At 40.9% G+C, this 22,667-nt stretch overlaps 13 protein-coding genes across 13 annotated transcripts; 3 read left to right on the forward strand and 10 right to left on the reverse strand.

The window, feature by feature from the left end:
• Positions 1 to 214: 214 nt before the first annotated feature.
• On the reverse strand, positions 215 to 1,558 carry SPL1 (Spl1p; the record flags this gene model as incomplete). Its single annotated transcript, XM_043195850.1, has 1 exon — positions 215 to 1,558. The coding sequence occupies one exon, from the start codon at positions 1,556 to 1,558 to the stop codon at positions 215 to 217; it is 1,344 nt and encodes a 447-aa protein (XP_043049555.1).
• A 275-nt stretch (positions 1,559 to 1,833) lies between these two features.
• Positions 1,834 to 3,967, reverse strand: PET8 (uncharacterized protein; the record flags this gene model as incomplete). The annotated part of the gene is made up of 2 exons (XM_043195851.1): positions 1,834 to 2,619; positions 2,903 to 3,967. 2 exons carry the CDS (start codon positions 3,965 to 3,967, stop codon positions 1,834 to 1,836), a joined length of 1,851 nt encoding a protein of 616 aa, XP_043049556.1.
• A 207-nt stretch (positions 3,968 to 4,174) lies between these two features.
• Positions 4,175 to 4,987, reverse strand: KQ657_005209 (Rpl7p; the record flags this gene model as incomplete). Its single annotated transcript, XM_043195852.1, has 1 exon — positions 4,175 to 4,987. One exon carries the CDS (start codon positions 4,985 to 4,987, stop codon positions 4,175 to 4,177), a length of 813 nt encoding a protein of 270 aa, XP_043049557.1.
• A 637-nt stretch (positions 4,988 to 5,624) lies between these two features.
• Positions 5,625 to 8,570, forward strand: RFX1 (Rfx1p; the record flags this gene model as incomplete). Its single annotated transcript, XM_043195853.1, has 1 exon — positions 5,625 to 8,570. One exon carries the CDS (start codon positions 5,625 to 5,627, stop codon positions 8,568 to 8,570), a length of 2,946 nt encoding a protein of 981 aa, XP_043049558.1.
• A 309-nt stretch (positions 8,571 to 8,879) lies between these two features.
• Positions 8,880 to 10,510, forward strand: KQ657_005211 (uncharacterized protein; the record flags this gene model as incomplete). Its single annotated transcript, XM_043195854.1, has 2 exons — positions 8,880 to 8,885; positions 8,999 to 10,510. The coding sequence occupies 2 exons, from the start codon at positions 8,880 to 8,882 to the stop codon at positions 10,508 to 10,510; spliced, it is 1,518 nt and encodes a 505-aa protein (XP_043049559.1).
• Positions 10,511 to 10,536: 26 nt separating this feature from the next.
• LST8 (TOR complex subunit) lies at positions 10,537 to 11,598 on the reverse strand (the record flags this gene model as incomplete). Its single annotated transcript, XM_043195855.1, has 1 exon — positions 10,537 to 11,598. The coding sequence occupies one exon, from the start codon at positions 11,596 to 11,598 to the stop codon at positions 10,537 to 10,539; it is 1,062 nt and encodes a 353-aa protein (XP_043049560.1).
• A 346-nt stretch (positions 11,599 to 11,944) lies between these two features.
• On the reverse strand, positions 11,945 to 12,985 carry SIS1 (type II HSP40 co-chaperone; the record flags this gene model as incomplete). The annotated part of the gene is made up of 1 exon (XM_043195856.1): positions 11,945 to 12,985. One exon carries the CDS (start codon positions 12,983 to 12,985, stop codon positions 11,945 to 11,947), a length of 1,041 nt encoding a protein of 346 aa, XP_043049561.1.
• Positions 12,986 to 13,214: 229 nt separating this feature from the next.
• Positions 13,215 to 14,270, reverse strand: KQ657_005214 (ketoreductase; the record flags this gene model as incomplete). The annotated part of the gene is made up of 1 exon (XM_043195857.1): positions 13,215 to 14,270. One exon carries the CDS (start codon positions 14,268 to 14,270, stop codon positions 13,215 to 13,217), a length of 1,056 nt encoding a protein of 351 aa, XP_043049562.1.
• Positions 14,271 to 14,433: 163 nt separating this feature from the next.
• KQ657_005215 (uncharacterized protein) lies at positions 14,434 to 15,032 on the reverse strand (the record flags this gene model as incomplete). The annotated part of the gene is made up of 2 exons (XM_043195858.1): positions 14,434 to 14,929; positions 15,025 to 15,032. 2 exons carry the CDS (start codon positions 15,030 to 15,032, stop codon positions 14,434 to 14,436), a joined length of 504 nt encoding a protein of 167 aa, XP_043049563.1.
• Positions 15,033 to 15,457: 425 nt separating this feature from the next.
• Positions 15,458 to 16,333, forward strand: KQ657_005216 (uncharacterized protein; the record flags this gene model as incomplete). The annotated part of the gene is made up of 1 exon (XM_043195859.1): positions 15,458 to 16,333. The coding sequence occupies one exon, from the start codon at positions 15,458 to 15,460 to the stop codon at positions 16,331 to 16,333; it is 876 nt and encodes a 291-aa protein (XP_043049564.1).
• A 13-nt stretch (positions 16,334 to 16,346) lies between these two features.
• CDC28 (cyclin-dependent serine/threonine-protein kinase) lies at positions 16,347 to 17,270 on the reverse strand (the record flags this gene model as incomplete). Its single annotated transcript, XM_043195860.1, has 1 exon — positions 16,347 to 17,270. The coding sequence occupies one exon, from the start codon at positions 17,268 to 17,270 to the stop codon at positions 16,347 to 16,349; it is 924 nt and encodes a 307-aa protein (XP_043049565.1).
• Positions 17,271 to 17,494: 224 nt separating this feature from the next.
• Positions 17,495 to 19,885, reverse strand: SAT4 (serine/threonine protein kinase; the record flags this gene model as incomplete). Its single annotated transcript, XM_043195861.1, has 1 exon — positions 17,495 to 19,885. One exon carries the CDS (start codon positions 19,883 to 19,885, stop codon positions 17,495 to 17,497), a length of 2,391 nt encoding a protein of 796 aa, XP_043049566.1.
• A 945-nt stretch (positions 19,886 to 20,830) lies between these two features.
• Positions 20,831 to 22,484, reverse strand: KQ657_005219 (uncharacterized protein; the record flags this gene model as incomplete). Its single annotated transcript, XM_043195862.1, has 2 exons — positions 20,831 to 22,014; positions 22,478 to 22,484. The coding sequence occupies 2 exons, from the start codon at positions 22,482 to 22,484 to the stop codon at positions 20,831 to 20,833; spliced, it is 1,191 nt and encodes a 396-aa protein (XP_043049567.1).
• Positions 22,485 to 22,667: the final 183 nt, after the last annotated feature.

Here is a 22,667-nt window from a genome sequence, read left to right on the forward strand (position 1 = left end):
GTTAAAGGGCAATGATGAAAATTTTCGCCTAATTTGATTTCCGCCGATACCGGTCACCGCGAAAACTGACACCGGAACCGGCTAAAACACAGACATTCATTCTTCATATTATCATTACTATTCCTATAGACTCATGTGAATACATAAAAGACAAATAAAATAAGAAGATAATCAGACATTCAGACAGACAAACACTGTGTGTCTGTCAGCCTGCTTAATGTCCACTCCATTCAATAGTATCTAAATCAATACCATCTTGAACCATTTCCCATAATGGAGACATGCTTCTTAAAAAGTCAACTCTTTCATTGATTGCCTTGATGACGTAGTCGATTTCCTCTTCTGTAGTGAATCGGCCAATTCCAAACCTAATTGAAGAATGAGCCAAAGCATCATCAGCTCCCAAAGCATGTAAGACATACGAAGGTTCCAAAGAAGCCGAGGTACAAGCAGAACCAGAAGACAAGGCAATGTCCTTCAAGGCCATTAATAACGATTCACCTTCAACATAAGCAAAAGAGATGTTAACACAACCAGGATACTGTGCAGCAGGATCATGGGCACCATTCAATTGAGTAGCAGGAATAGACAATAAGCCATTCTTCAATTTGGTAGAGAGCTTTTCGATATGGTCATTATCAAATTTGGATTCTTGTTTGATGAGTCTGGCGGCTTCACCAAACCCACATACCAAAGGAGGCGCCAAAGTACCGGATCTTAACCCTCTTTCTTGTCCACCACCAGAGATAATTGGGTCAATTCTGACTCTGGGTCTTCTTCTTACATAAGCAGCACCGATACCCTTGGGACCATAGATTTTATGGGAAGAAATCGACATCATATCAATGTTCATTTCGTTAACATCCAATGGGATCTTCCCAAACGCTTGAGCCCCATCTGTATGGAAGAACACTTTATGTTCTCTACAGATTTTCCCAATTTCCTCTAAAGGTTGGATAACTCCAATCTCGTTGTTAACTGCCATAATTGAAACCATCGCGGTGTCCTTCCGAATTGCCTTCTTCAAATCTTCTAGATTGATTAACCCTTCTTCATTAACTGGCAAATACGTCACTTCAAACCCTTCATCTTGCATGTGTCTGGCTGAGTCCAAAACACACTTGTGTTCTGTCTGGGTGGTGATGATATGTTTCTTGGTCTTCTTGTAGAACCGGGGTATACCCTTGATGGCCATGTTATTTGACTCGGTGGCTCCCGAGGTGAAGATGATCTCCTTGGGGTCTGCGCCAATCACACTGGCAATGTGAGCTCTGGCTTCCTCCACTTCCTTCTCGGCTTCCCAACCATAGGCATGCGTAGAAGAGTGGGGGTTCCCGTAGAGGCCAGTTAAGAACCGTAACATCACGTCCAACACCCGAGGATCAGTTTGTGTGGTAGCTTGGACATCCAAGTAAATCGGCTTTGTCCCGTGGGTGGTTCCGTCTCTGTAAGCTGACGTTAATGAGATCGTCGATCCTTCCGGAGGGATAACATTGGTATTGGCCACGGGCAAGGAACTCTCACTGGCCAATAACTTCCGGCCATCCGTGGTTAACATCCGTATGGAGGAAACACATCTCTTGGAGATCTGACACCGAGCCAATGTTGTTACAACTTGCTTGGAAAACATACTTCCTTCAACCCGAAGTTCAACACTATAAGTAGAAGAGTAAGGAAAGATGGCTATACACTTTGTTGATGACTAAAAGGATAATCTTTTGTAGTCAAAAGTCGTGTATGTACCATTATGAAAAAACAAGATCTTCCGGGGACATACCGAGGTTTTCCGGGGGTATGCCGGCTTATGTACATACTTCTATAGTCTATAATCTATTATTTCGTCACTTGACTCAACGTAGAACTAACCATCTCATAGCATCCTAAGAAGATAGCTCCACCAGCACTGACCCAACACGTTCGAGGCCCAATACCATGGAAGAACACAGAATAACCTTCATCTTTGATCATTCGACTAACCACCACCTTAACACCCATAGATTTCTTTTCTAGCATTATACGAGTCTTGATCACGTCTAATGGTGTAGTAAGTGCAGCAGCCACTCCTCCAGCTATAGATCCACAGACTGCACCCTTCCAAGGTGCCAAAGGGGTTTCCCCATTGGCTAATGCCCATTGACTCTTGAGTTCTTCGTAAAGAGGGAACTGAATCACTGTAAAGGGAATCTCACGCATTATAGTAGTTGACCATCCACGATATAGTCCTCTAATGACTCCTTCACCTGATTGGTTGCGTAACAAGTACACAAAGTTATCCCATGAAGTTACCTTCCCAGCACTACCAACTTGAGTTCTTTGCTTAACAACTTCAGCAGGAACCCTAACAAAACATGCAGCGATTTCTCCAAAGGAGGCAGCAATCATATGTCCTATTGTTGGGTTCATATTGTTCTCTTGAATCAATTTCCGTTTCAATCCATCATAAGTAACAAAGAACAACAGGGCCAGTGGGGCCAGAGCAATCACACACAGTCCTAACCCACGATAAATGCCTTTCCACCCTCCATTAGCGAAAAACCCTCCTTTGGCTTGTAATCTTGTCTTCACGGAATCTATTGGAAAGAATGCAAGGTCTGTGGATGTTCCAGCACATGCTCCACTCTAAATTATAGTTAGTAAGAAAGCGGATGAGAATGATATGTAATTGAATTGAGTTGGCTGGTCATACCACTAATGAGATGATAAACTGGCTGTTATCCATTGTAAAGTCGTTCCTTATTAAGTAAGCTTGTGGGCCACAGTAGACTTTATTTGTAAGAACTGGAAATTTTTCGAGACCAAAGTTTGACGTTTACCCTCGGTTTGTGGTCGGATAAACCCCGGATTAAGCCATAGTTAAAAGCTTCACACTTCAACGAGTGGAAACAAGAACTTTCTTGCCCACCCGGCGACGTTTGCAGTATTTCAACATAAACGCATCAGGCTTTTTTCCTGACGGAACGAACGACATTATGAATGGAGCAAAGTCTTCCCATTCCCATTCTTTGGCAATGGAAAAGAGTTCCTTGACACGCGCAGATAAGTCCAGTACTGCTAGGTTGGAAGAGTCCAAATAAGCAACCGAGTCCAATGCTGGCTTATAATAGTATCCCTGCAACTGCGTGATATCAAGGGGAGCATTGTAGAACGGAGGAAGAGCCGATTTCCATTCCATGAGGAAATCTCGAACCGAAAGTGCTCGAATAGATGCTTGTTTTTGAAGTGTTTCTATTCCAAACCATTCAGACACAGAACTATGGTCCAATTGACCAGTGGAAACATCAGAAAACTTATGAACTACTGTCTCTATGGCCGACACAGGGATGGTGGAAGCATGCTGTTGAATGAGGTGAATTATTTGTGGCATCTTGTCCACTATGCCCTCAGACTTGATGTCTAGTATTTTATGTCGAATAAGTAAGGTGATTATGAGTTGGAGAAGCTCTGAAATATATCTGGGACTAAGAATGGTGGCATTTCCCTTGATGTCACAACCTCCAAGCTTATACCATTGTTGATAGAACTCTTTCTCGGAGATACAAGAATCACAAAGCAACTTGTCCAACGATATGCTCTTGACATTTTCTCTCGTATCCTTTGTTTTGGGATCATAAACAGGCAAATCAGTAATGGTAATTGTACCTTTAGTTGGTGTCAACTCATATTCATATGTAAGACTAGCGATGCTCACAAGAGCGTTCAGATCCGAGGCCCTGTCGGCACCAAACATGGGACTCCAGTCACTTCTGCTCGACATCACCAACGCAGTATTGGTATGTTTCATCTGACGGATCTTCCACGTAGAGTCTGACGCGGTTAGCACAAGATGAGAGGGGACATTGGGATCTGATTTGATGGTGATCTGTTCACCCTTTTCTAGTCTCTCTCGAACGTCATTGGTGAGTTGCACCAACTTGTAAGTATATGCAGGGTCTCGTGTAAGACTTGTATACGTGCTATAGAGAGTCATGGTTTAATAGAGAAGAGAGAGGGGAGAGGGATACTGTTGATGTTTGGTAGTGGACTTTATACGCGTACATATACTTCCGGGGTTGTCGGCCCTCGGACATTAGGTCACGTGACAAAAGACTCACAGTCAGACTCATAGTCACAAAGACTCACTGTTGTACCATAATAAATGCTTATATTAACTAATGCTTATATTTATTAATTTATACTAATTCTGGTCTTCAATGATTTTATCAATGTCAATTTGAGCCAACAGAACGTTACCTGCCAAACTAACTTTTCTTTCATTAGCAGAAGCAAGTTGTAATCTGGCCAACTTGGCTTGAGGGCCCCAACCGGACACTGGCAAGTTCAAGGAGAAAGGAACTAACCAATGAGAGACAACCTTAAAGTTATCACCAAGAGATACCAATTCATGGACCAAATCTTCAATACAGATCCAACCGTATTCAGTACCAAAGACATCTTCAACTACTTGGTTGTTATCCAACTTGACAGTCTTTGTAGCCCCGGTTTCTTCGTCTACTGTTTTGATAGTAGCTCTCTTTTGAAACAAGGTTCTGACTGTTTGTAAAGAAGGTGTTCCGCAAACAATATATGGGTTAACAAGCTTCAACAAAGGCTCGACGGTAGACGTCAACTTCACAAACACACCGGTGTTTGGCTTGTTCAACTTCAACAAGTCCAATACCTTCTTAGCTTTGGAAGGAATTTTTAATCCCTTAGTATGATCTGGAACTCTGATGACAAAGAGTAATTGGGCTGTGGTAGTGGTAGTGTCGTCATGGCTTATTCTTTGTTCATGCTTGGTGATGTTCTTGATTCTCTTAGATTCGAGTTCTTTGGATTTATGGTTCGATATCAATGTTTCTGCTCTAATAAACTTGGACCGTTGTTTCTTCTTCTGTATCTTTTGCTTTAACTCTCTTTCAATGGCCTGCTCTTGCTTTTCTAATCGCTTTCTGTCCTTGTCCTTTCTCTTCTTAAGGAGAATCTCGGGGTTGGTGTTCAACACGGCCATTGTATGTATGTATGTATGTATGTATGTATGTATGTATGTGTGTGTGTATGTATGTATGGATAGAATAAGAAGTGGTGATGCTTGAGATGAGATGAGTTGCGATGAGTGAAAAATTAAGTCGTCGCGTGAACAGTCACGTGACGTGTTGCCCTAATAGAGCACTTATTATAGTACAACAATAATACCATAAACGTATTATTACCTATTATAAATACACTACCTTAAATGTACTAAAACATACCACTAAACGTACCACTATATGAGCTCACCGTATACCTTCAACTAGTGATCTTTCTCGCAATACACCAGTACTCGTTACTAAGTCCGAATACCCTTATGTACACTACTCGACATCGTGATATGGTCGTTCTTACAAATTACCATGCACAGTACTGCCCTCTAATAGCAGTCCACAACAGAAAAATTATTACCAACAAAAAGGTCGCGCTACCGTTAAAGCCCCGGACACCGATCTTCTAGTAAAGTATAATAGTTTATACCATAACGTGCGTGTCTCTACCAATGAAAATCATTCCTCTCTCTCTCTTCACGATGGGATTAAACCCTATTACTACTATTCTTCTCTGATTTCAGTTGATCTTCGTGTGTCTGATGTCATTGCCTGCCGTCAACTAAGATGAACCCAATGAACAACAACGATGCCGGTTTGAATGGATACCTGCTGAATTGGAATAGTAATAGTAATGGTGGATCATCATCATCGCCGTTTGGTCTATCATCTGGAGGGTATCAGCCACAGCCACAGCAACAGCAAGCACATGCTCAAACACAAGCTCAAACACAAGTAGCGGTACCTGGTAGTGCTGTTCCGTATCTGAGACAAGTGTTTGTGCCTTCACAGATCAAAGGAGGCGGAGGAGAATCAGTGGGACCTGGTTCTACTGGTGCAGTTGCTCCTCCAGCTTCTACTCTGTTCGATACTCATTATGACCAAGCGACTCCGGTGTTCTTACCCCGAAGTGGACTGTTGGCATTGCCTGGGTTCAAACAAGGGTATGACCTACAGCAGCCATTACTCAACCAACAACAACAACAACAACAACAACAAGTGCAACAGCATCAGCATCAGCATCAGCATCAGCATCAGCATCAGCAACAGCATCAGCAACAGCATCAGCAACAGCAACAGGTTCAACAGTATCTCAATCAACAGACCGATTTCAGAGGCTTACCACGACATATCCAAGGATACAGGGTGAATTACGACCCTAATAGTCAAGTTGCTAATAGTCAAGTTCAATTTCCTTCAACATATGTGGCTAATCCCAACTACCCCAATTTGACCCCCATGAATCGCCTAGCCAGTGAAATATCTAGAAGAGGGTCACCATTAGACAGCATGGAATCAGCCAGCGATGCATCTCCAACCAACGACATCAAGCCGGAAACAGATACCGGAGGAGGTCCTACGAGAAAGAAGCAACGCAAGTTTGATTTTTCACCTTCTGGCGAAGTGGGAGACGACGAGTTGAAGAAGGTTGCTTATAACTTAAAGGATGTACCTTTATCCCATCTAGCCATTCATATTCGAGCTCTGGAGAATGATGAAAAAGCCATAGCAGCTTTAGGAGAGTTACCGGAGATCCCTGGCATTAGAGAGACCAGAAAGGAACGGCAGAAACAATTATTGGGGATGGTTTGGTTATTAAGTTCTTGTGAGTCTTCTCCGACTGCAGTTGTGCCTCGGAATAGAATCTATGCTCGGTATGTTTTAGTATGTGCTGAGAACAGCATTACTCCCTTAGCACCTGCTAGTTTTGGTAAGCTTGTGAGGTTATTGTTTCCTAATATTGCAACCAGAAGATTAGGTATGAGAGGTCAATCCAAATATCATTACTGTGGTATTAAGTTGATCAATGATACCACTGCATCTCAAAGATTACATCATAATAGTAGTGGAGCATCACCATCTCCAGCAGCTGCTGCTGGTGCGTCAACAACAACAACATTATCACAGCCAATACCTCATCATCATCATTATAATGAATCCCTTGATAATACTTCTACGCCTTCGGGGTCTACTGCTGGTGGTCAATCACCAATGTCATCACTTGAATCTCCTCATTCACATACATTTAATCCCATGACTCCATCATTCTTAGGGCTGCCAGGAGTTATGACTTTAAATACAACACAAGCTTCCATCTTACAGATGAACCAGGGAAACATCTCAACCACTTCTCCCCATACGGGATTATCCACTCCAGCATCGTTTTTGGTTACCAATGAAAGTCAGGTGTATGTTTCTGATTTGAAATACATTCCCAATTTATTTGAGTTGATTAATAATTCATTCAAATCCGATGACGCAAATAATTTCAGTTTACCTTCATTATTCCCTTATTTACCTAAGGGAGCTGATTTAGATCTTGCGGACACCTTATCGTCACTTTATAAGGTTTATTGTGTTTCAATCTTTGAGTCGTTGCGGTATATGAACATCAAACGGTTATTTTCCAGTTATAGTACTTTCAATAGTATTTCCACTCCTCCAGTGCTTAAGCTTTATGTTTCTGATGATGTCTATGAATGGGTTAAAGCATGTGATACCATCACTTACAAGGCCATGACAAAAATGCTTACAAAATTGAATTCCAATGGAAATGGTAATGTTCCAAGTGAAGTCCTTGACCAATTAAGGAAAGTCGGTGATGAATATTTGGATTATTTGAAGATCAGTTTAATTAATAAAGTCCCCAATAAATTGCTTGTGATGAAATTGCAATTGGCCAAAAAGTTTGTTTCAAATCTATCTCGAACAGTTCGAGTTATAGAATCTAGTATTTTGGTAACCAGAATCTTGGAGGATCCAATGACTATTGAAATCATGGCCAATGATTGGAAGAAATTGAATTTCAATCAACTTGTTCAATCGGAAATCTTTTGTTCTCGAATGAATATTGAAGTCCTTCTTAACATATTAAGAGAAATTGATCCTGTGGAATTATTATCGAATAAAGAGAATAGCAAAGATGTTGATGATACTAGCTGCAACAAAGAGAGTACTACCACCACCACCACCATAGACAAACCACTATCCAATCTTGAGTCCTTCCTAATGGCATTACCTGAAAAGTTTACTCGAGTTAATCCTCGATTATTTTTATTAGTAACTTCCAGTTTCTTAACTGCTTGTTTGAGAGAAATCAACCGATCTGAAAGTTATGATTCAATCTCCCATTCCAAATCATTCTTGCATTGGTGGACTCTTCATTGTTGGATCGATGAATATTTGCATTGGGTCTTTGAATTGAGTGGATATTTATTTGATGATTTCCAAGATTATGCTTCCCAAATGACCATCTCCAAAAATGCTTACCCCACAGCTGTAACCACCACTAACACAGCCACAAGAAGTGCCACTCCTCGCACCAAGAATGGGAACAACGACGCCAGCGTTAAGTTGGAAATCGACTATTCATCATTGAATCTTGAATCCATTAGAAGCAAAAGCATAGTTGATCTACTCGACGGTGGGTATGGAACGGATCAACAACAACAGCAACAGCAGTCGTCAATCATGCAATACGAAAATGTCGATGAAATCTTGGGACACCACTAGAAATAATTTATAGCATAAATAGTTCGCAAACAAAAGAGCTCACATTATAATTACCGTTATACCCACACTTCTCCTACTTTACTCTTTCTATTCTGCTCATGACTCGCAGGCGTCTATCGATTTTAGACAGCACCAATACGTTTGCTAAGAACCCCAATGTCCATTTGAAGTATTCCAATCTTGGACCAACCAAACGAGGCGTCTATGCTAAAAGAGCTCTTAAACCAGGTGACCTTGTAGCAATCTTTACCCCGCCATTGGTCTGTATTGGGTTTGAAAATTCTTTGGAATCTTCAACAAATTGCACCAATGTTTGTCAAAGCTGTTGGATTGACTTGATCAACACCGGTCGTTCAATAGTGTCTTGCAATAATTGTCAGTATTGCAATTATTGCAGTGAAGAATGCAAGTACCAGCATTGGCAAAAGATTCATCAATTTGAATGTGACTTGATAGGCAAAGCTTGTGATGAACAACCGTTTGGTCAATTAACTTTGTCTCATATAACTCTTATCAGAATGCTAGCTTTGAATCAAGCAGATGATCAAGGCTTTGCTACTAGGATCAAAGAGTTAACGTCCCATGTCGATAACTTTCTTGATAACAGTGAATGGGCCTCTTCATTTACAGAAATGTGTGACTTGATAATTTCATCTGGTCAGAATAACGAACCCCTGTTGGTCCACCAATTATTGGGCATTTTATTGGTTAATTTCATCGATCATACCAATAAATATAATGAAAATATCGGCTATAGTTTCGACCCCGAGTTTAGTCTAATTAACCATTCTTGTGTGTCTAATACGGTCATGGTTCCGTTTAATAACCAAACATTTTGTTTAATGGCTACCAGGCCAATTGGTAAAGAGTCTCAAATCTTTACCACTTATATTCATCCCGGGATCCCCCGAGTTCTCAGACAACATGAATTAAACTCAAGATACTTCTTCAGATGTGTGTGTTCTTCGTGTTCTCTGTCTTTTGATTGGTTCTTCAGCTACAACTGTGTTCGTTGTAACCATGTAATATACAACTTGGATTTGCACACCTTTCATCAATTGACCATAGAACAACTCTTCCAAAACATGTCAATGCAATGCAGACATTGTCAAAACACCATTAGTCGGAAACTCTATCAAAAAGTCTTTCAAGCTCATCAATTGCTCTTTTCCATGATGTTCAGCGATGACGTTATCCCTCCTATAACCAATTATCCCACAACTAGTCTTGGATACGAATTAACTGACACCATTGCTACCAAAGTATCGAATATTATCACTGTTCTCGAAACAAGTCCACAAGTAGTGCCACTTTTCTGCTATCCGTTGAACATTTATGTGAACACTATGGCCAGTTGGACCCATGGTTCAAGAAACGATAATGGTGTTGAATCTATGATGGAATGGGCGAAATGGGAGTTCAAAAGGGTTTTTTCAGTGATAATCCCATCGGATATTAGTCAACTGAGATTCTTATGTAATTTCCATTACGTTGCTGTGGCAGATTGTCTTGTCGAATTGTTCTGTTTCATGATGGAAAACAGTCCAAAGGACACTTCCATGGATGATGACTACGATATGGCTTTGATTGTGTTCAAGTGTGCCATTTTCTTTTATCTCCAGGCTCTTGAATCTTACACTAGAAGAATTCTAGACAATAATATCCGAGAAATGGCCAGAGATATAATTTCCAAAATCAATTTCATGTTCAGAATTGACACTGAAAATTCCACGGCTAATCTTCAACAGTTCCAAAGCTTAAACCCTTCGTCTTATTGTCAGAACATGTTTGTTAAGGAAGTGCATTTGATTTTGAAATTGTTCCAAGTTCAAGTGCAGATCCACAAGCACAATCAACTTAAAATGTGCTTTGCTGATCGAGCCAGATGTACATTGTTTGAGTCGATAGATGAACTTCACTGCAAGAGCTTTTTTAGTTAAATATCGCTGTTGGTAACACATCTCTCTCAAACATCGTTCAACGCAACACATACAGCTCCTTTATGATGTCCGTTGTACTGTCTTACGGTTTCTGTAGTCGATAAATCCCAAAGTCTTACATAATGATCAGAACATGCTGTAACCAAATAAGCAGAGTCGGCACTGAAAGCACAATCCCAAACCCACCGTTGATGGCCCTGCAACGTTGTTTCCAAGTTAAAGTTTCTATCGGTCGACCAAATTCTGGCCGTATGATCTGCTGAACAAGTGGCCAAATGCTTCAGATCTGTCGACAACAAGACTCTGGTAATATACTTCAGATGAGATCTAAACTTCGTTGTGGGAGTCAAGGTGGTGACCTCCCTGTTGTTCTGCATTTTCCATACGTAGCAATTGCCCTTGTTATTACCTGCCACTAGCATCGACCCGTCACTGGCCACACTAAGTGAATTGATAGGAACATCATCTTCAGGGATCAAGTGATGAGTACATTGGTTCTCTCCCAAGTCCCAGATCCGGATATTCCCCTCTTGGTCACAACTGATCAATTCTCCTTGGTTCGGATGTATCACCACCTCGTTGACGGGACAATTATGCTTGTAGTTACGTTGTACGCTGGGTGACCGAACGTCCCATACCTTAACGTAGCCATCTTCCAGAGAGGTGACCATCCATTTGTTTTCAATTTGGAATTGTAGACTGGTCACATTATTTGTGTGGCCTTCAAAAGTCATTACGGCCACATTGCCACTGTTATTACTGTTGTTACTATGGCCCTGTGTCGAAGCAGTCGGTTGTGGACCTCCTCCACCGCCAGCTGCACCTCCACCTCCATTGCCTATGTTGGCACCATTGCTTCCACCGCCTGAAGCTGCTCCGTTCCCGTTTCCGGCATTCCCAGATTGCCTGATGTCATACAACTTGACATAGAGATTCCCAGCAGCTGCTAGGAACCGTTTATCGGATGTGATTTCCAATCGGTTCACTTGAGAGTCGGGATGTTGTATGGTACGGGAACAAACCCCAGTAAGGGCATCCCAGAAACGAATAGTATGGTCGTAGCCTGCGGATGCTAGGATCACGGACATTATATATGATACTAATTAAAAAAGACGTCGTAGTAATAGTCGATCAATTTTTGGTGCGTAAAATATTGGTCGAGTCGACCAACAGGTTTGGGTGGTAAAAGCCGTACTAGTTACAGATTATATCGGCTGCGTACTGTACCGGTTATGCGCTGTACCGGTTACTTACTGTACTGGCTATGCGCTGTACAGCTTGCTTACTGCACTGGTTACGTGCTGTACCAGTTTTATACTGAACCGTTTTGTCGACGTAAATTTGAGCACGGTATCTACATTTAAATTATCGTAAATTATGCGAATTGAAACTATTTATAATATACAACGAGAATCAAAGTGAAAGTATTTGAGTCTATGAGAAATGTTGATTGATGGCATCCTTTTGATCTTGAGTTAGTGACAATGGGAAATCAATCTTGAAATTAACAATCAAATCACCAAATTGACCAGGCAATTTGCTTATAGGCATACCTAAACCAGGGTAAGTGTTTTGGGAGTTAGGTTGTATTGGTTGAGACCGTGATAAGGGAATCTTGCGTCCGTCCATGGTGGTGATTTGTTTGTTGAAACCTAATAATGATTCCTTTAAACTTAACTTAACAGTCAAGATCAAATTATTTCCATCTCTTTCAAATAATTGATTGGGTTTCTCTTCAATAACAAATTGAATGGTTTGTCGAGCTTGACATTCAGGTTGATAATCTCCTTCATTTGTGAAATTGATTTTAGTACCAGCTTTCCAACCAGGTTTTAAGTTGATTTCTATAACTTTGGTTTCTCTTTCACCGTTGATCCCCTTTCTATTCAATTTCATCTTCTTGACTCCTCCCTTATATAAATCGTCTAAACTTACGGCCAATGGCATACTAACGGTATCTGGTTCTGGACGTCTTTGTCTAGGCGTACCTCCACCATACGAACTAAATCCTCCAGGCATACCGCCACTACCACCACCAAAAGAACTGAAGCCACCACCTCCTCCAGGCATACCACCACTACTAAAGGAGAACCCACCATCATCTCCCATTCCGAAACCTCCCATTTGGGAGAAGATGTTGAACGCATCAGCTTGGGAAAAAGTATGATGGCCTCCACCACCAAACGAAGCAAACGGATTACCACCACCCCCTCCTCCACCGCCAGAGAAGGGATTGCCTCCAGCAGGAGCATTACCTCTGGCGGCCTCTATACCGTAATCATCATACACTTGTCTCTTATCAGCATTGGAAAGAATATCAAAGGCTTCAGAGATTTCTTTGAACTTTTCAGTATCACCAGTTGGTTTGTCTGGGTGATACTTCAATGCCTGTTTTCTATAGCCCTTTTTAATATCTTGCTCGGAGGCTGAGGGGGCCACTCCTAACAAATCATAAAGCTTAGTATCTTTGACCATGATTAGAAATCTGTCAGTGTCCTATGAAAGGAGTTGGTTGGTCCGGCTCAAATGATTGGTGGTGGTGAGATCGCAGTATATAAATGGAGTGCCGATTTCATTTTTTTGCTGTGGTAGTGTTTGGGAACATTGAGGAATTTTCTAGAATGTTCCATGGTGGTGATAATCTAAAGGAATACAGTCGATATATTTACGATACAGTGGGATATACTTACGATAAGGATAGTGACTATTCCGTTTTCTTCTGCTGAGATAAACGAGCAGCCTTCTTCAAAGCACGAGTACGGATTTGTTGATGCATCTGTAAGTTCAACTTATTGGCAACTTTCGAATAAACTCCAACTGTAGATTCAATAGCGAAATGCATTAAAGCATGCGACCAGTAAGGGGTCGACGTAGCGTATCTTTCTTGAGCACCGCCACGTCTACCAACTGAACGTAAGACAGAACCAACAAATTGTTTAGGATTGGGGATAGTAGCAGATGTACGTTTAATCTTAGACATGTTCGAAGTGACCAAGTAGCTGATGATAAGTTCAACATCGATCCCCTTAGGTTTCAATTCTCCAGCAAGAGCTGCAGACCAGGCTTGCAAAAAGGCCTTAGAACCGGAATAAGTAGCTAAATAAGGAGTGGGTAACAATCCACCAAACGATCCCATGGTAAGAATCAATCCTTTAATCTTTTTGTTGCTTTTGTTAACAGTGGCTTCAATGATTGGAGCTACCGTTTGGGTAATCTTTAACGTGGCCGTGTTATTGATAGTGATGATATCTCTTAATTCCTTGTCTTCAGTTTCTAAAAAGGGGACAGGGATCGAATGGGATTGGCCAACGTTATTGATCAATACTGTCACCGCTAATTCTTCAATGGCATGTCTTAAAGTCAGATAATTGGCTGGCGTATCGGTGGATGCGTCAAAGGCAACTACTTTAGTTTGGGTTGTGGGATATTTGGCTTTAATTTCATTGGCTACTACTTCCAATTTAGATTCAGTACGGGATACCAATACGATATTTAAACCCTTAGCTGCCAATTGGAAGGCATATTCTTTACCAATCCCATCGGAAGCTCCGGTGATAACAGCCCATTTGCCGTTGTTGCCTCTTGCTCCGCCTCCGTATTTCTTAAAGTTAACTGGAGGGAGAATAAAGCTATCGAATATAACGGCGCTAAAATTCAATACAAGAGTTGTCAATTTGAATACCCCTAAGAGTAACGCCGCAAAGAGGACGTAATGACCCACAGAAGAGTTAGAAATGGTATTAAAAAGTTCAACAGACATGGTGGTGGTAGTAAAAGAATGTTGATCGTTGTAGAAAATTTTCGATCAAAAAATTGGTTTATCACAGCGAACAATACCAATTACACCACGACTATAATTACCCTATAGTTACCATATAATTACCCTATAATCACATACATATAATTACACTATACTAAGACTATTAAAAATACGTAAACTCTTCCAATTTGTCATTGGTTATCGACACATTGAGTGCCTCTTTGGCTGCGTAGATCTCTAATGTCTTCGCAGCAGATTCCATGGCCAACCGAGACTTTTGTAGCTCCATCAACCGAGCATCAACCTCTTCTAACTCCAGATATCGTTGCTGGAGTGTAGTGCGTGTATGTTCGTCTTTTATGTGTAGCAACTGGATCCAGGGATTGGTCGATTGGGATCTAAGTCGATTTCTGGTAGGTAAAGGTGTGGTTGAACGCGAATCATGTGATGGATTAGGCGATACATTAGTATTTGAGCCTGATACTTGACTGCTTGAGCTTGAACCGGGAGCAGTACCCGTTATTCGTCCGGTGCCTAAACCAGTGCCTGGACCGGTGCCTGAACCTGACCCTGAATTTGGACCAGTGGCCGTAGTTTGAGGAGAATAATGTTGCTCATTGCTATAGGAACCATTATTGGTAGTAGTTGGTGCACCGCCACTATCATAACCTCGATATCCACCTCTATTCCCCCCACGATAATGGTATCCGCTGCCGACGCCACCACCTCGTCCACCCAGTGTATATTGATCTACATGTTCATAGTAACTCAGTCCACCTCTTCCACCACCTCCGCCTCTCCCCCCACGATAACTATTACCTCGACTGTGATGTTCTCTGAAATGCCCCCTGTATCCTCTCAGATACCCTCGCCCACGGTATGAGTAGTCACCATACCCTCCGTTACGATCCGACATAGTTGCGATGGAATGAACGGTCGCTTCTGTCGCTTTATTTTATTTCGTGGTGTGGAAAATATTCAGTGTTGGTCGATTGCCTAAAACAGTAACTGCAAACAAGATTATTCTAATAGTCACATACCATACCAAGCAACATCATCAACAAACGAACAACATACGAGCAACAAGCAATAACATAATCAGCAATAATATCAACAATATCAACATCACACTAAAGCTTCCCCCGCATGGATATAGTAAAAAGCATATAAAAACTGGTGGTGGGGTAATGAATGACACTGTAGTTGATTCAGTCTGGTGGCAACTTAACGACCTGTATCATCCAGTTACTACAGAACATCTTGTTGACTTTGTTGAGATCCTCGAAACAACTATTGGAGCGTCACATGGGTTCCTAAGCTCCGATCCTACAATTATTTCCCGAATCAGCCGACATAGTGGAGTTGATGGCTTACTGGTTGTACTCGACAAAGGTGAAATGGTTCGGATCATGTGTGACGATATCCTACGGGAAATAAAGATAGTGGATCCATCCAATAGCATTGTATATGGATCCTTTGAAAACGATAATACTGACGTGTATGTTGATACGGAAGGCGACATCATGGCGAAATCAATTGTTCTATATGAAAATACAGATCATACAGATCATAAAGATCCACATATTGATGAACATAGTACTGATCGGAATAGTGATGGTCATCATGCTGATCTCGACAGCGTCATTTCCAAAGGTCTAAGTCCTGGATTCGATTCGGTTCCAGCATCTCCATCGTCTGTTTGGTCCAGTGTGTCTATACTGGAATCAATAGGGAAGACACCATCTGGTGTACTTCCAGAAATGATGAAAGACTTGAAACTACATCATGAGAAAAACATGGCCCAATATAAAGACCTTGAACATGAATTGGATAAACTTACAGATCAAAACGTTCATGATTGGTATCGTTTGAGACAACTCCATAGCAATAACGATTCATTGATGTATCGAATCAATAACATTCGACAAGAGCTTGTTCAAATAGGAAGCCAATTACAGAACGTCGACCGACAGACAGTAACTACCAAACCTACAAGCATAACAAAAGGAGCATTAATGATTCTCTTAGTGTGTATTGTTCTTCATTGGATCGATAAAACATAGTATAACGCCGCGCTTATGTCATGATTATTGATCTGGCATGGGAATCAATTTCACCTTCTTGAAAGTACGGATGAATCAATGCTCGCTTGGCACTGATTCGACCGCTGGGATCATACACCAACATTTGCTCCAATAAATCGATCCCATCCGCGTCCAAACTTGGAACGCTATCGGCCAAATTCTTTCGAGACCATTTGGGAAACGTGGGCTTGAAATCTGGAAGATACGTAACCTCGGGCCAGGTCTCTTCTGTGGGGGTCCCCAAGATTCTAAAGATTCTAAAGATCTCATCAATCTCACTATCACCAGGGAACAATGGCTTTCTATTGCACATCTCAGCGAAAATACACCCCACAGACCACATGTCTACTCCGGTGGAATATTGTTTCCCGCCTAAAAGAATCTCCGGTGCGCGGTACCATAACGTAACCACTTCATGAGTATACGCTCTCAAGGGTACCCCAAACGCTCTAGCAAGTCCGAAATCGGCCAACTTTAGGTTCCCTTCCTTATCAATAAGTAAGTTCTGTGGCTTGAGATCCCGGTGGAGAACCCGATGGGAATGGCAATGCTTAATTCCTTTAACTAATTGGTTCATAAACTTCTTAACCATATTAGACCCTAACCCAACGCCCTGTGGGATGGCCTCCATATACTTCTTTAAATCTAAATCAAGAAACTCAAACACTAAATAAAGCTTATGAGAATCACTATGAATGATATCATGTAATCTGACGATGTTGTCGTCTTTCATCTCTTTTAATAATGAGATCTCTCTAATGGCGGTGGAGGGGACTCCTTCATCTTCACTTTCAAGTCTGATCTTTTTAAGTGCAACCACTCGATTATTATGCTTGGTATCTATGGCTTTATACACCACCCCGTAAGTACCTTCTCCTACTTTCTCTTGACGTTGATAGTCACTTAATTCAACCATGATATCGTTGTTGTAACTGCTACTACTAATAGTGTAATAACTGCTCGTTTCGTCTAAATAGTTTATAAACGCGTGTTTATTGTTGCGGGTAACTACGAGTATATGCATTCTGAAATTTACTCCGACGACGTAAATTTCAAACCTACATACTATAAGCGTATTCACTTGTGTTCTAAAACTAATAAATAGCCTCATTATTATTATTACATTACACTATATTGCTCCTATAAATATATCTTTGAATCATGATGATCTAATTTTCCTTCACCAGCATCACATACTTTGATTTCTCTGCCCCATTCACTATTAAGAATCTGCTTACCAGTGATTCTTCTATCAGGAATTGGATCCAATATAGAATAAATAACGTTTCTGCATCTTGCCCGTTTCAAGTTTTCAATTGGTTCATATCCACTTGCTTCCTTCCGCTTTGCCAAATATTCCTCATAAAATTCATCTTCCTTAGGATTGGCTACTTGCCATAATTGTCTACCGGTTCTCATGGCCATATAAATAACTCCACAAGCCCAAATATCAACGCCTCTGGGGTCAAACGATTTTAATACAAATTCTTCAGGCGCAATATAAGGCGAAGATCCACAAACTCCTTCAGAAAATTGAATATCATTCTCCCACGCCATTTTGAAACATTCTCCATTACCAAAATCTGTGATCTTAAGTACTCCTTGGGTTGTAAGTAGTAAATTCTCTGGTTTTAAATCTCTATGAGTAACCCCCATTTCATGCATGTATACCACACCTCGTATTAATTGTTTAAAGAAACAATCTGCTTCGGCATATTCCAATTTACCAGCTGCAACAATAACAGAAAATAAATCTCCACCTCCACAATATTCCATAACTTCACAATATTCTCCCTTAGCATCTTTAAGTAGGTCAAGGGTATCGATAATGTTCAAATGCTTTAATGAAGATGAAATACAAAATTCACTCGTCAAACGACGATGATACTTCTTTTCTCCTTCGTTAGCTCGGGTTTTAAATTCCTTAACGGCATAGAGAATTTCTTCTCCTCGGTTACCTTCTCCAGGACCAACTTTCTTATGAGCTACCCGAACAACTCCAAATGACCCTTTACCAATTACTTCTTGACATCGTCCATACTTCTCTAAAAATGATCGACAATCATTGGCACTTGATGTTCCACTTACAACCTTCTCCATTGATTTGGATCCATTCTCACTTAAAATTCCAGCAATTACACGGGTATCAGATGCAGAAGTATTGTCTTCATTTTGACGATTCTTCACCTGTTTAACTAGTCCAGCAAATAACGTTGGAGGTCCATTGTTGACCCCATTGGGCACTTGAGACTTGGTTGAATCAACGTTACTACCACTGAAAATACTGGGTAATGCAGATTTGGCCTCATCACGAAGTTTCTTAGCTCCCAAAAAGTCCTTAAGCATATTTGTAAGCTTCTCTTGTCTTTTGGCGTATCTAAGGTTGTGTTCATGGTTACCGTCTGGGTGCATTTTGAATCTTAGCTTATTCACCAGAGTAGTTGAAGACAAATGAGATGATGGTTGCGATGGAGGAGAATTGATGTGTTTCTGAGGTTGCGGTGATAAAACAGAAGTAGATGCAGTTGTGGACTTAATATTATTATTATTATTATTCTCAACATCATTATTATTCGATTCAAGTAGCCCGCTAGATTTAGAATCATTGGAAATTATAGAAGATAATGTATTGGGATTAGTAGTTACTATGCCTCCAGTTGTTCCACTTGGTTTGGGTGATACACTTTTCTTACCTGGGAGAATTCTCTTCAGCGAGGAAGACCTCGCAACTGGAATAGGAGGTTGTTGTGGTGAGTCCGAACCATTTAAAGAAGTGGATGACTTATTGGCAGGCTGTGAAGTAACAGAAGAAATTAAAACACTAATACTTGAAGATGACCCCTTTCTTTCCGAACCAACACTAGACTTTCTATCCGATATACTTCCTCTTGTTTCACGTTCGGTTATACTATTTTTTCTATCAGAAACACTATTCTTCCGCTCAGAAATACTATTCTTTCTTGAAGTTTGCACAGAAGATGTATGAGCTGAAGACGTAGGAGTTGGTTTTTGTTGCTGTTTAGTGGAGTTCTGTCGAGAAACATTTGGGGATCGTATTGAAGATGCCATATTAGACAACGAAAACAATCTATGAGCATTATGAGACAATTCTGCATTATCTGGAACCAAATCAAGTTCAGTATGACTATTATTAGTATTATTGTTGGTAGCAGTAGTGATATTTTTCAGTGATAGAGAGGTTGAAGAGTCTGTTTGACTTAGGCTTAACCCACTATTGCCTTGGGCATCATTGGAGGACAACAATAACGGAGCTGGAGATGCAGGTCTTCTTGAGGGACCAGAACCAGAACCAGGAGAGGGCGACAACCCAGGAGAAGCAGTCGGAGACACTAAAGGTGATTTCGAAGAAGATGAAATCTGTCTCTTCAGACTCGTAGCAGTAGAAGAAGATGACGAAACACCCACGCCAAAAAGTTTACCTATTTTCGAAGAAAGCTTCATTTTCTGGTGTGTTGGATTAGATGTGACGGGATGTAAACCCTGAGAAGGTTCTTGCAGTTGAAGAGTCATGATATAGGGATGAAGTAAAATTGGATGGAGTGATTAGAATGAAATCAAAGGGGAAATGGAAGAATGACCAACCCGACACGTATTAACGTAAAGTCAGAGGAATGACTCGTAGAAAGAAGTTTATTACTATGGGATTTTTCGACTCTTTGACTCTGATTTGTTATAGGGTGTCGTACATTGAAAACCAAACTTAGTGAGGGACCCTATTCGTTATTTATATCCACACCCATTGCATCATAGAAAATTTTGCTTGCGGCTGAGAACACTTCCCACTCCTTCCTATGGAACAAACAAGGGAGGGAATTTTCTGTTATGTTTGCTAAGAATAATACATAGCCATGTACGATTAATGTAACAATGATACGTAGCCGAGTACTATGATATCGCCAGTAATAGAGGTAGTAACATCTACCCCTTAAGAAATTATTGAATTAGTCACTGGTCATATTAAGACACAGGATGCATGTAGGCTGAAGGCAAACAGTCCAAAAGATACGCTATGTAAACGGAGACTGATATGGTTTCCTGTGTCCGTGTCTGTGCTGTTACGTGTCTGCTACGTGTCTGTTGTTTTAGCAGTATCTGCTATGTGTCTGCTTTTAACTTTACCTGGTATGCGACCTTTTCCTGTGTCTGTAGTGTTTTTGTTTCGTTGGATTGTGTATTCATTTGGTGGCGACTTGGGATCGTCTGCTTCTTTGCCAAGCTCTAATAGTAGTGTCTGCTACAAAGATCATCATCACCGTGCTTTACTACAAAACATAAGTGATTCGTAGTTATATTCGTTTTCGTCTCATTTTACACCCGTGGTTCTCCGATACGCCTTGCCCAGATCTTACAAAGCTTGTCCCTTTTAATTTTTGCACCCACCTCGGACAACTTTTCATTATCACGTGATTATGCAATCACGTGACTACAGGTTCTTCCTTGCACTATTACATTACGTTAGCTAATTTGATCTTTATACTTCTGGAGATCCTTGCTCAAATGTGCTTCGGATGGCATCTGTTCCGTATTAACCGTGGTGTGGTGTCTGTTAAGACTGAAGATTTCATCCGAAACTTCACTACCACTAGCCCCACTATTACTTACACTATCCTGTCCCAAGTCATTAATCACCAACTCCCCAATGCTATCCTCAAACAGCGAACTGTGACGTCTTCTTGTACTTGTTCTGGGAGAAATCCCTTCCAACTCTGATAGCAATAGGCTATTCTTATTATGGTCATCTTCTCCTTCTTCCTCTTCGTGAATGCTTTCTAAATTTCCAACACTACTTCTTCTACCAGTGGGCAGTATTTCTGATTCGTCTGTCTCCTTGAATGATGCGGTGGTATTTATTTCTGTCTCCCCGGGTTCATTCTCCTCAACCAATTGCTCTAAGGGCTCTATTTCGTAATCGTGGGAGCTTATTTCAGGACTGACAACAGCATTCGGATTGAAATGTGGTGCTTTGATTCCACTTATTCGATTGATAAGTTCTTCATCCGAAGCCGGTGGAGGAGGCGATGAAGGGGACATAACAACTGGATTATGAAACGAATGCAGATGATGATGTAGTGCTGTAGGCGAAGAAGAAACATAATGCTTCTTTCTAGTAGTAGTTGATTCCAGTCCATCTGACACTGATGTAGATTGTTGTGCTGTTGCTGAAGGCGTTGCAGCTGTTATATTAGTGGAGGGTTGCTGTTTAACAGTAGCCTTCATGCTGCTTGCACCGGCAGTTTTCCCCGACTTCACTGCAACTCCTGACCCACCAGCGGGTGTTGGACTGAGAAATTGTTCGTTCACAGGGGGCACGTTACTATCATTATTTTTGGTCTTGGTGGTGTCTATTTGAAGTTTTGGAGGATGAACTTTGATCTGCTGAGAAGGGAACTTTTGCTTAGGTTCTTCGGTGATCTCAATCAAATAGTTAATGATCAGAATCATTCGATAATGTGAGTACCCCAACCCAACTCCTAGTATGGTGGCAACTCCTAGGAAATCTGCCGTATAAGTAATGAACTCTATGACCCAGGGATTAGATAAAACAAGTCGGAGAGGTAGCAAGGGAAGAAATAAAAGTCGGATCATAAGTCCAATAGCATGGACTATTGGATACACAGTCACGTGTCCAATAAAACTAACTATAGATACCATTGAAGAAGACAGTAGTATGGTTTACGTTAGCACCACTACTAAATAATTAGGTAATTAATTGTTTGATTAATTCATTACGTTCCGGCTCCTTTATCATATTAACTTGTGGGGCAGCAAATTCCGAATCGGGTGGAGCCGCACCTGAAAATTAGTTGTTGTATATTATTCATTTGCACAATTGGGTTGCTATATATGACTAGGTATAGAGGGGGACGAAGTACGCTGCAGGGGAATGAGAGTATGCTACTATTCTTAGTCTTGTCGTAAATTAAAGTGTGCATAGGCTAATATATGTTCTGGTACATGCAATAGAAGGATTTATAGTAGTACACTGTAATATGTGGTATATCTAGTGCATGCTCTACTGCACGCTCCAATTCTTGGTACGTTCTACGTGCTCTACGCTTTATATGTTGTCTGCTTTACTCTTGTCTGCATAATTTGCGTAACTAGACATTAATTAACTCTAAAGAAAACTTCAATATATGTAAATAGTTGAATGAGAAGAAAATTGTAACTCAAATAGCCCAAAGTTAATAAAAAAAAGACAACTCAAAATCAAATCAGAACTTATCCGAGAACTTAATTCAAAACGTCCCAATCGAACGTTACCTGGAATCCCGCTTGTCCAAAAAATAAA

This window comes from Scheffersomyces spartinae (genome assembly GCF_019049425.1).
Source record: "Scheffersomyces spartinae strain ARV_011 chromosome Unknown scaffold_9, whole genome shotgun sequence".
Lineage (NCBI taxonomy): Eukaryota > Fungi > Ascomycota > Pichiomycetes > Serinales > Debaryomycetaceae > Lizanozyma > Lizanozyma spartinae.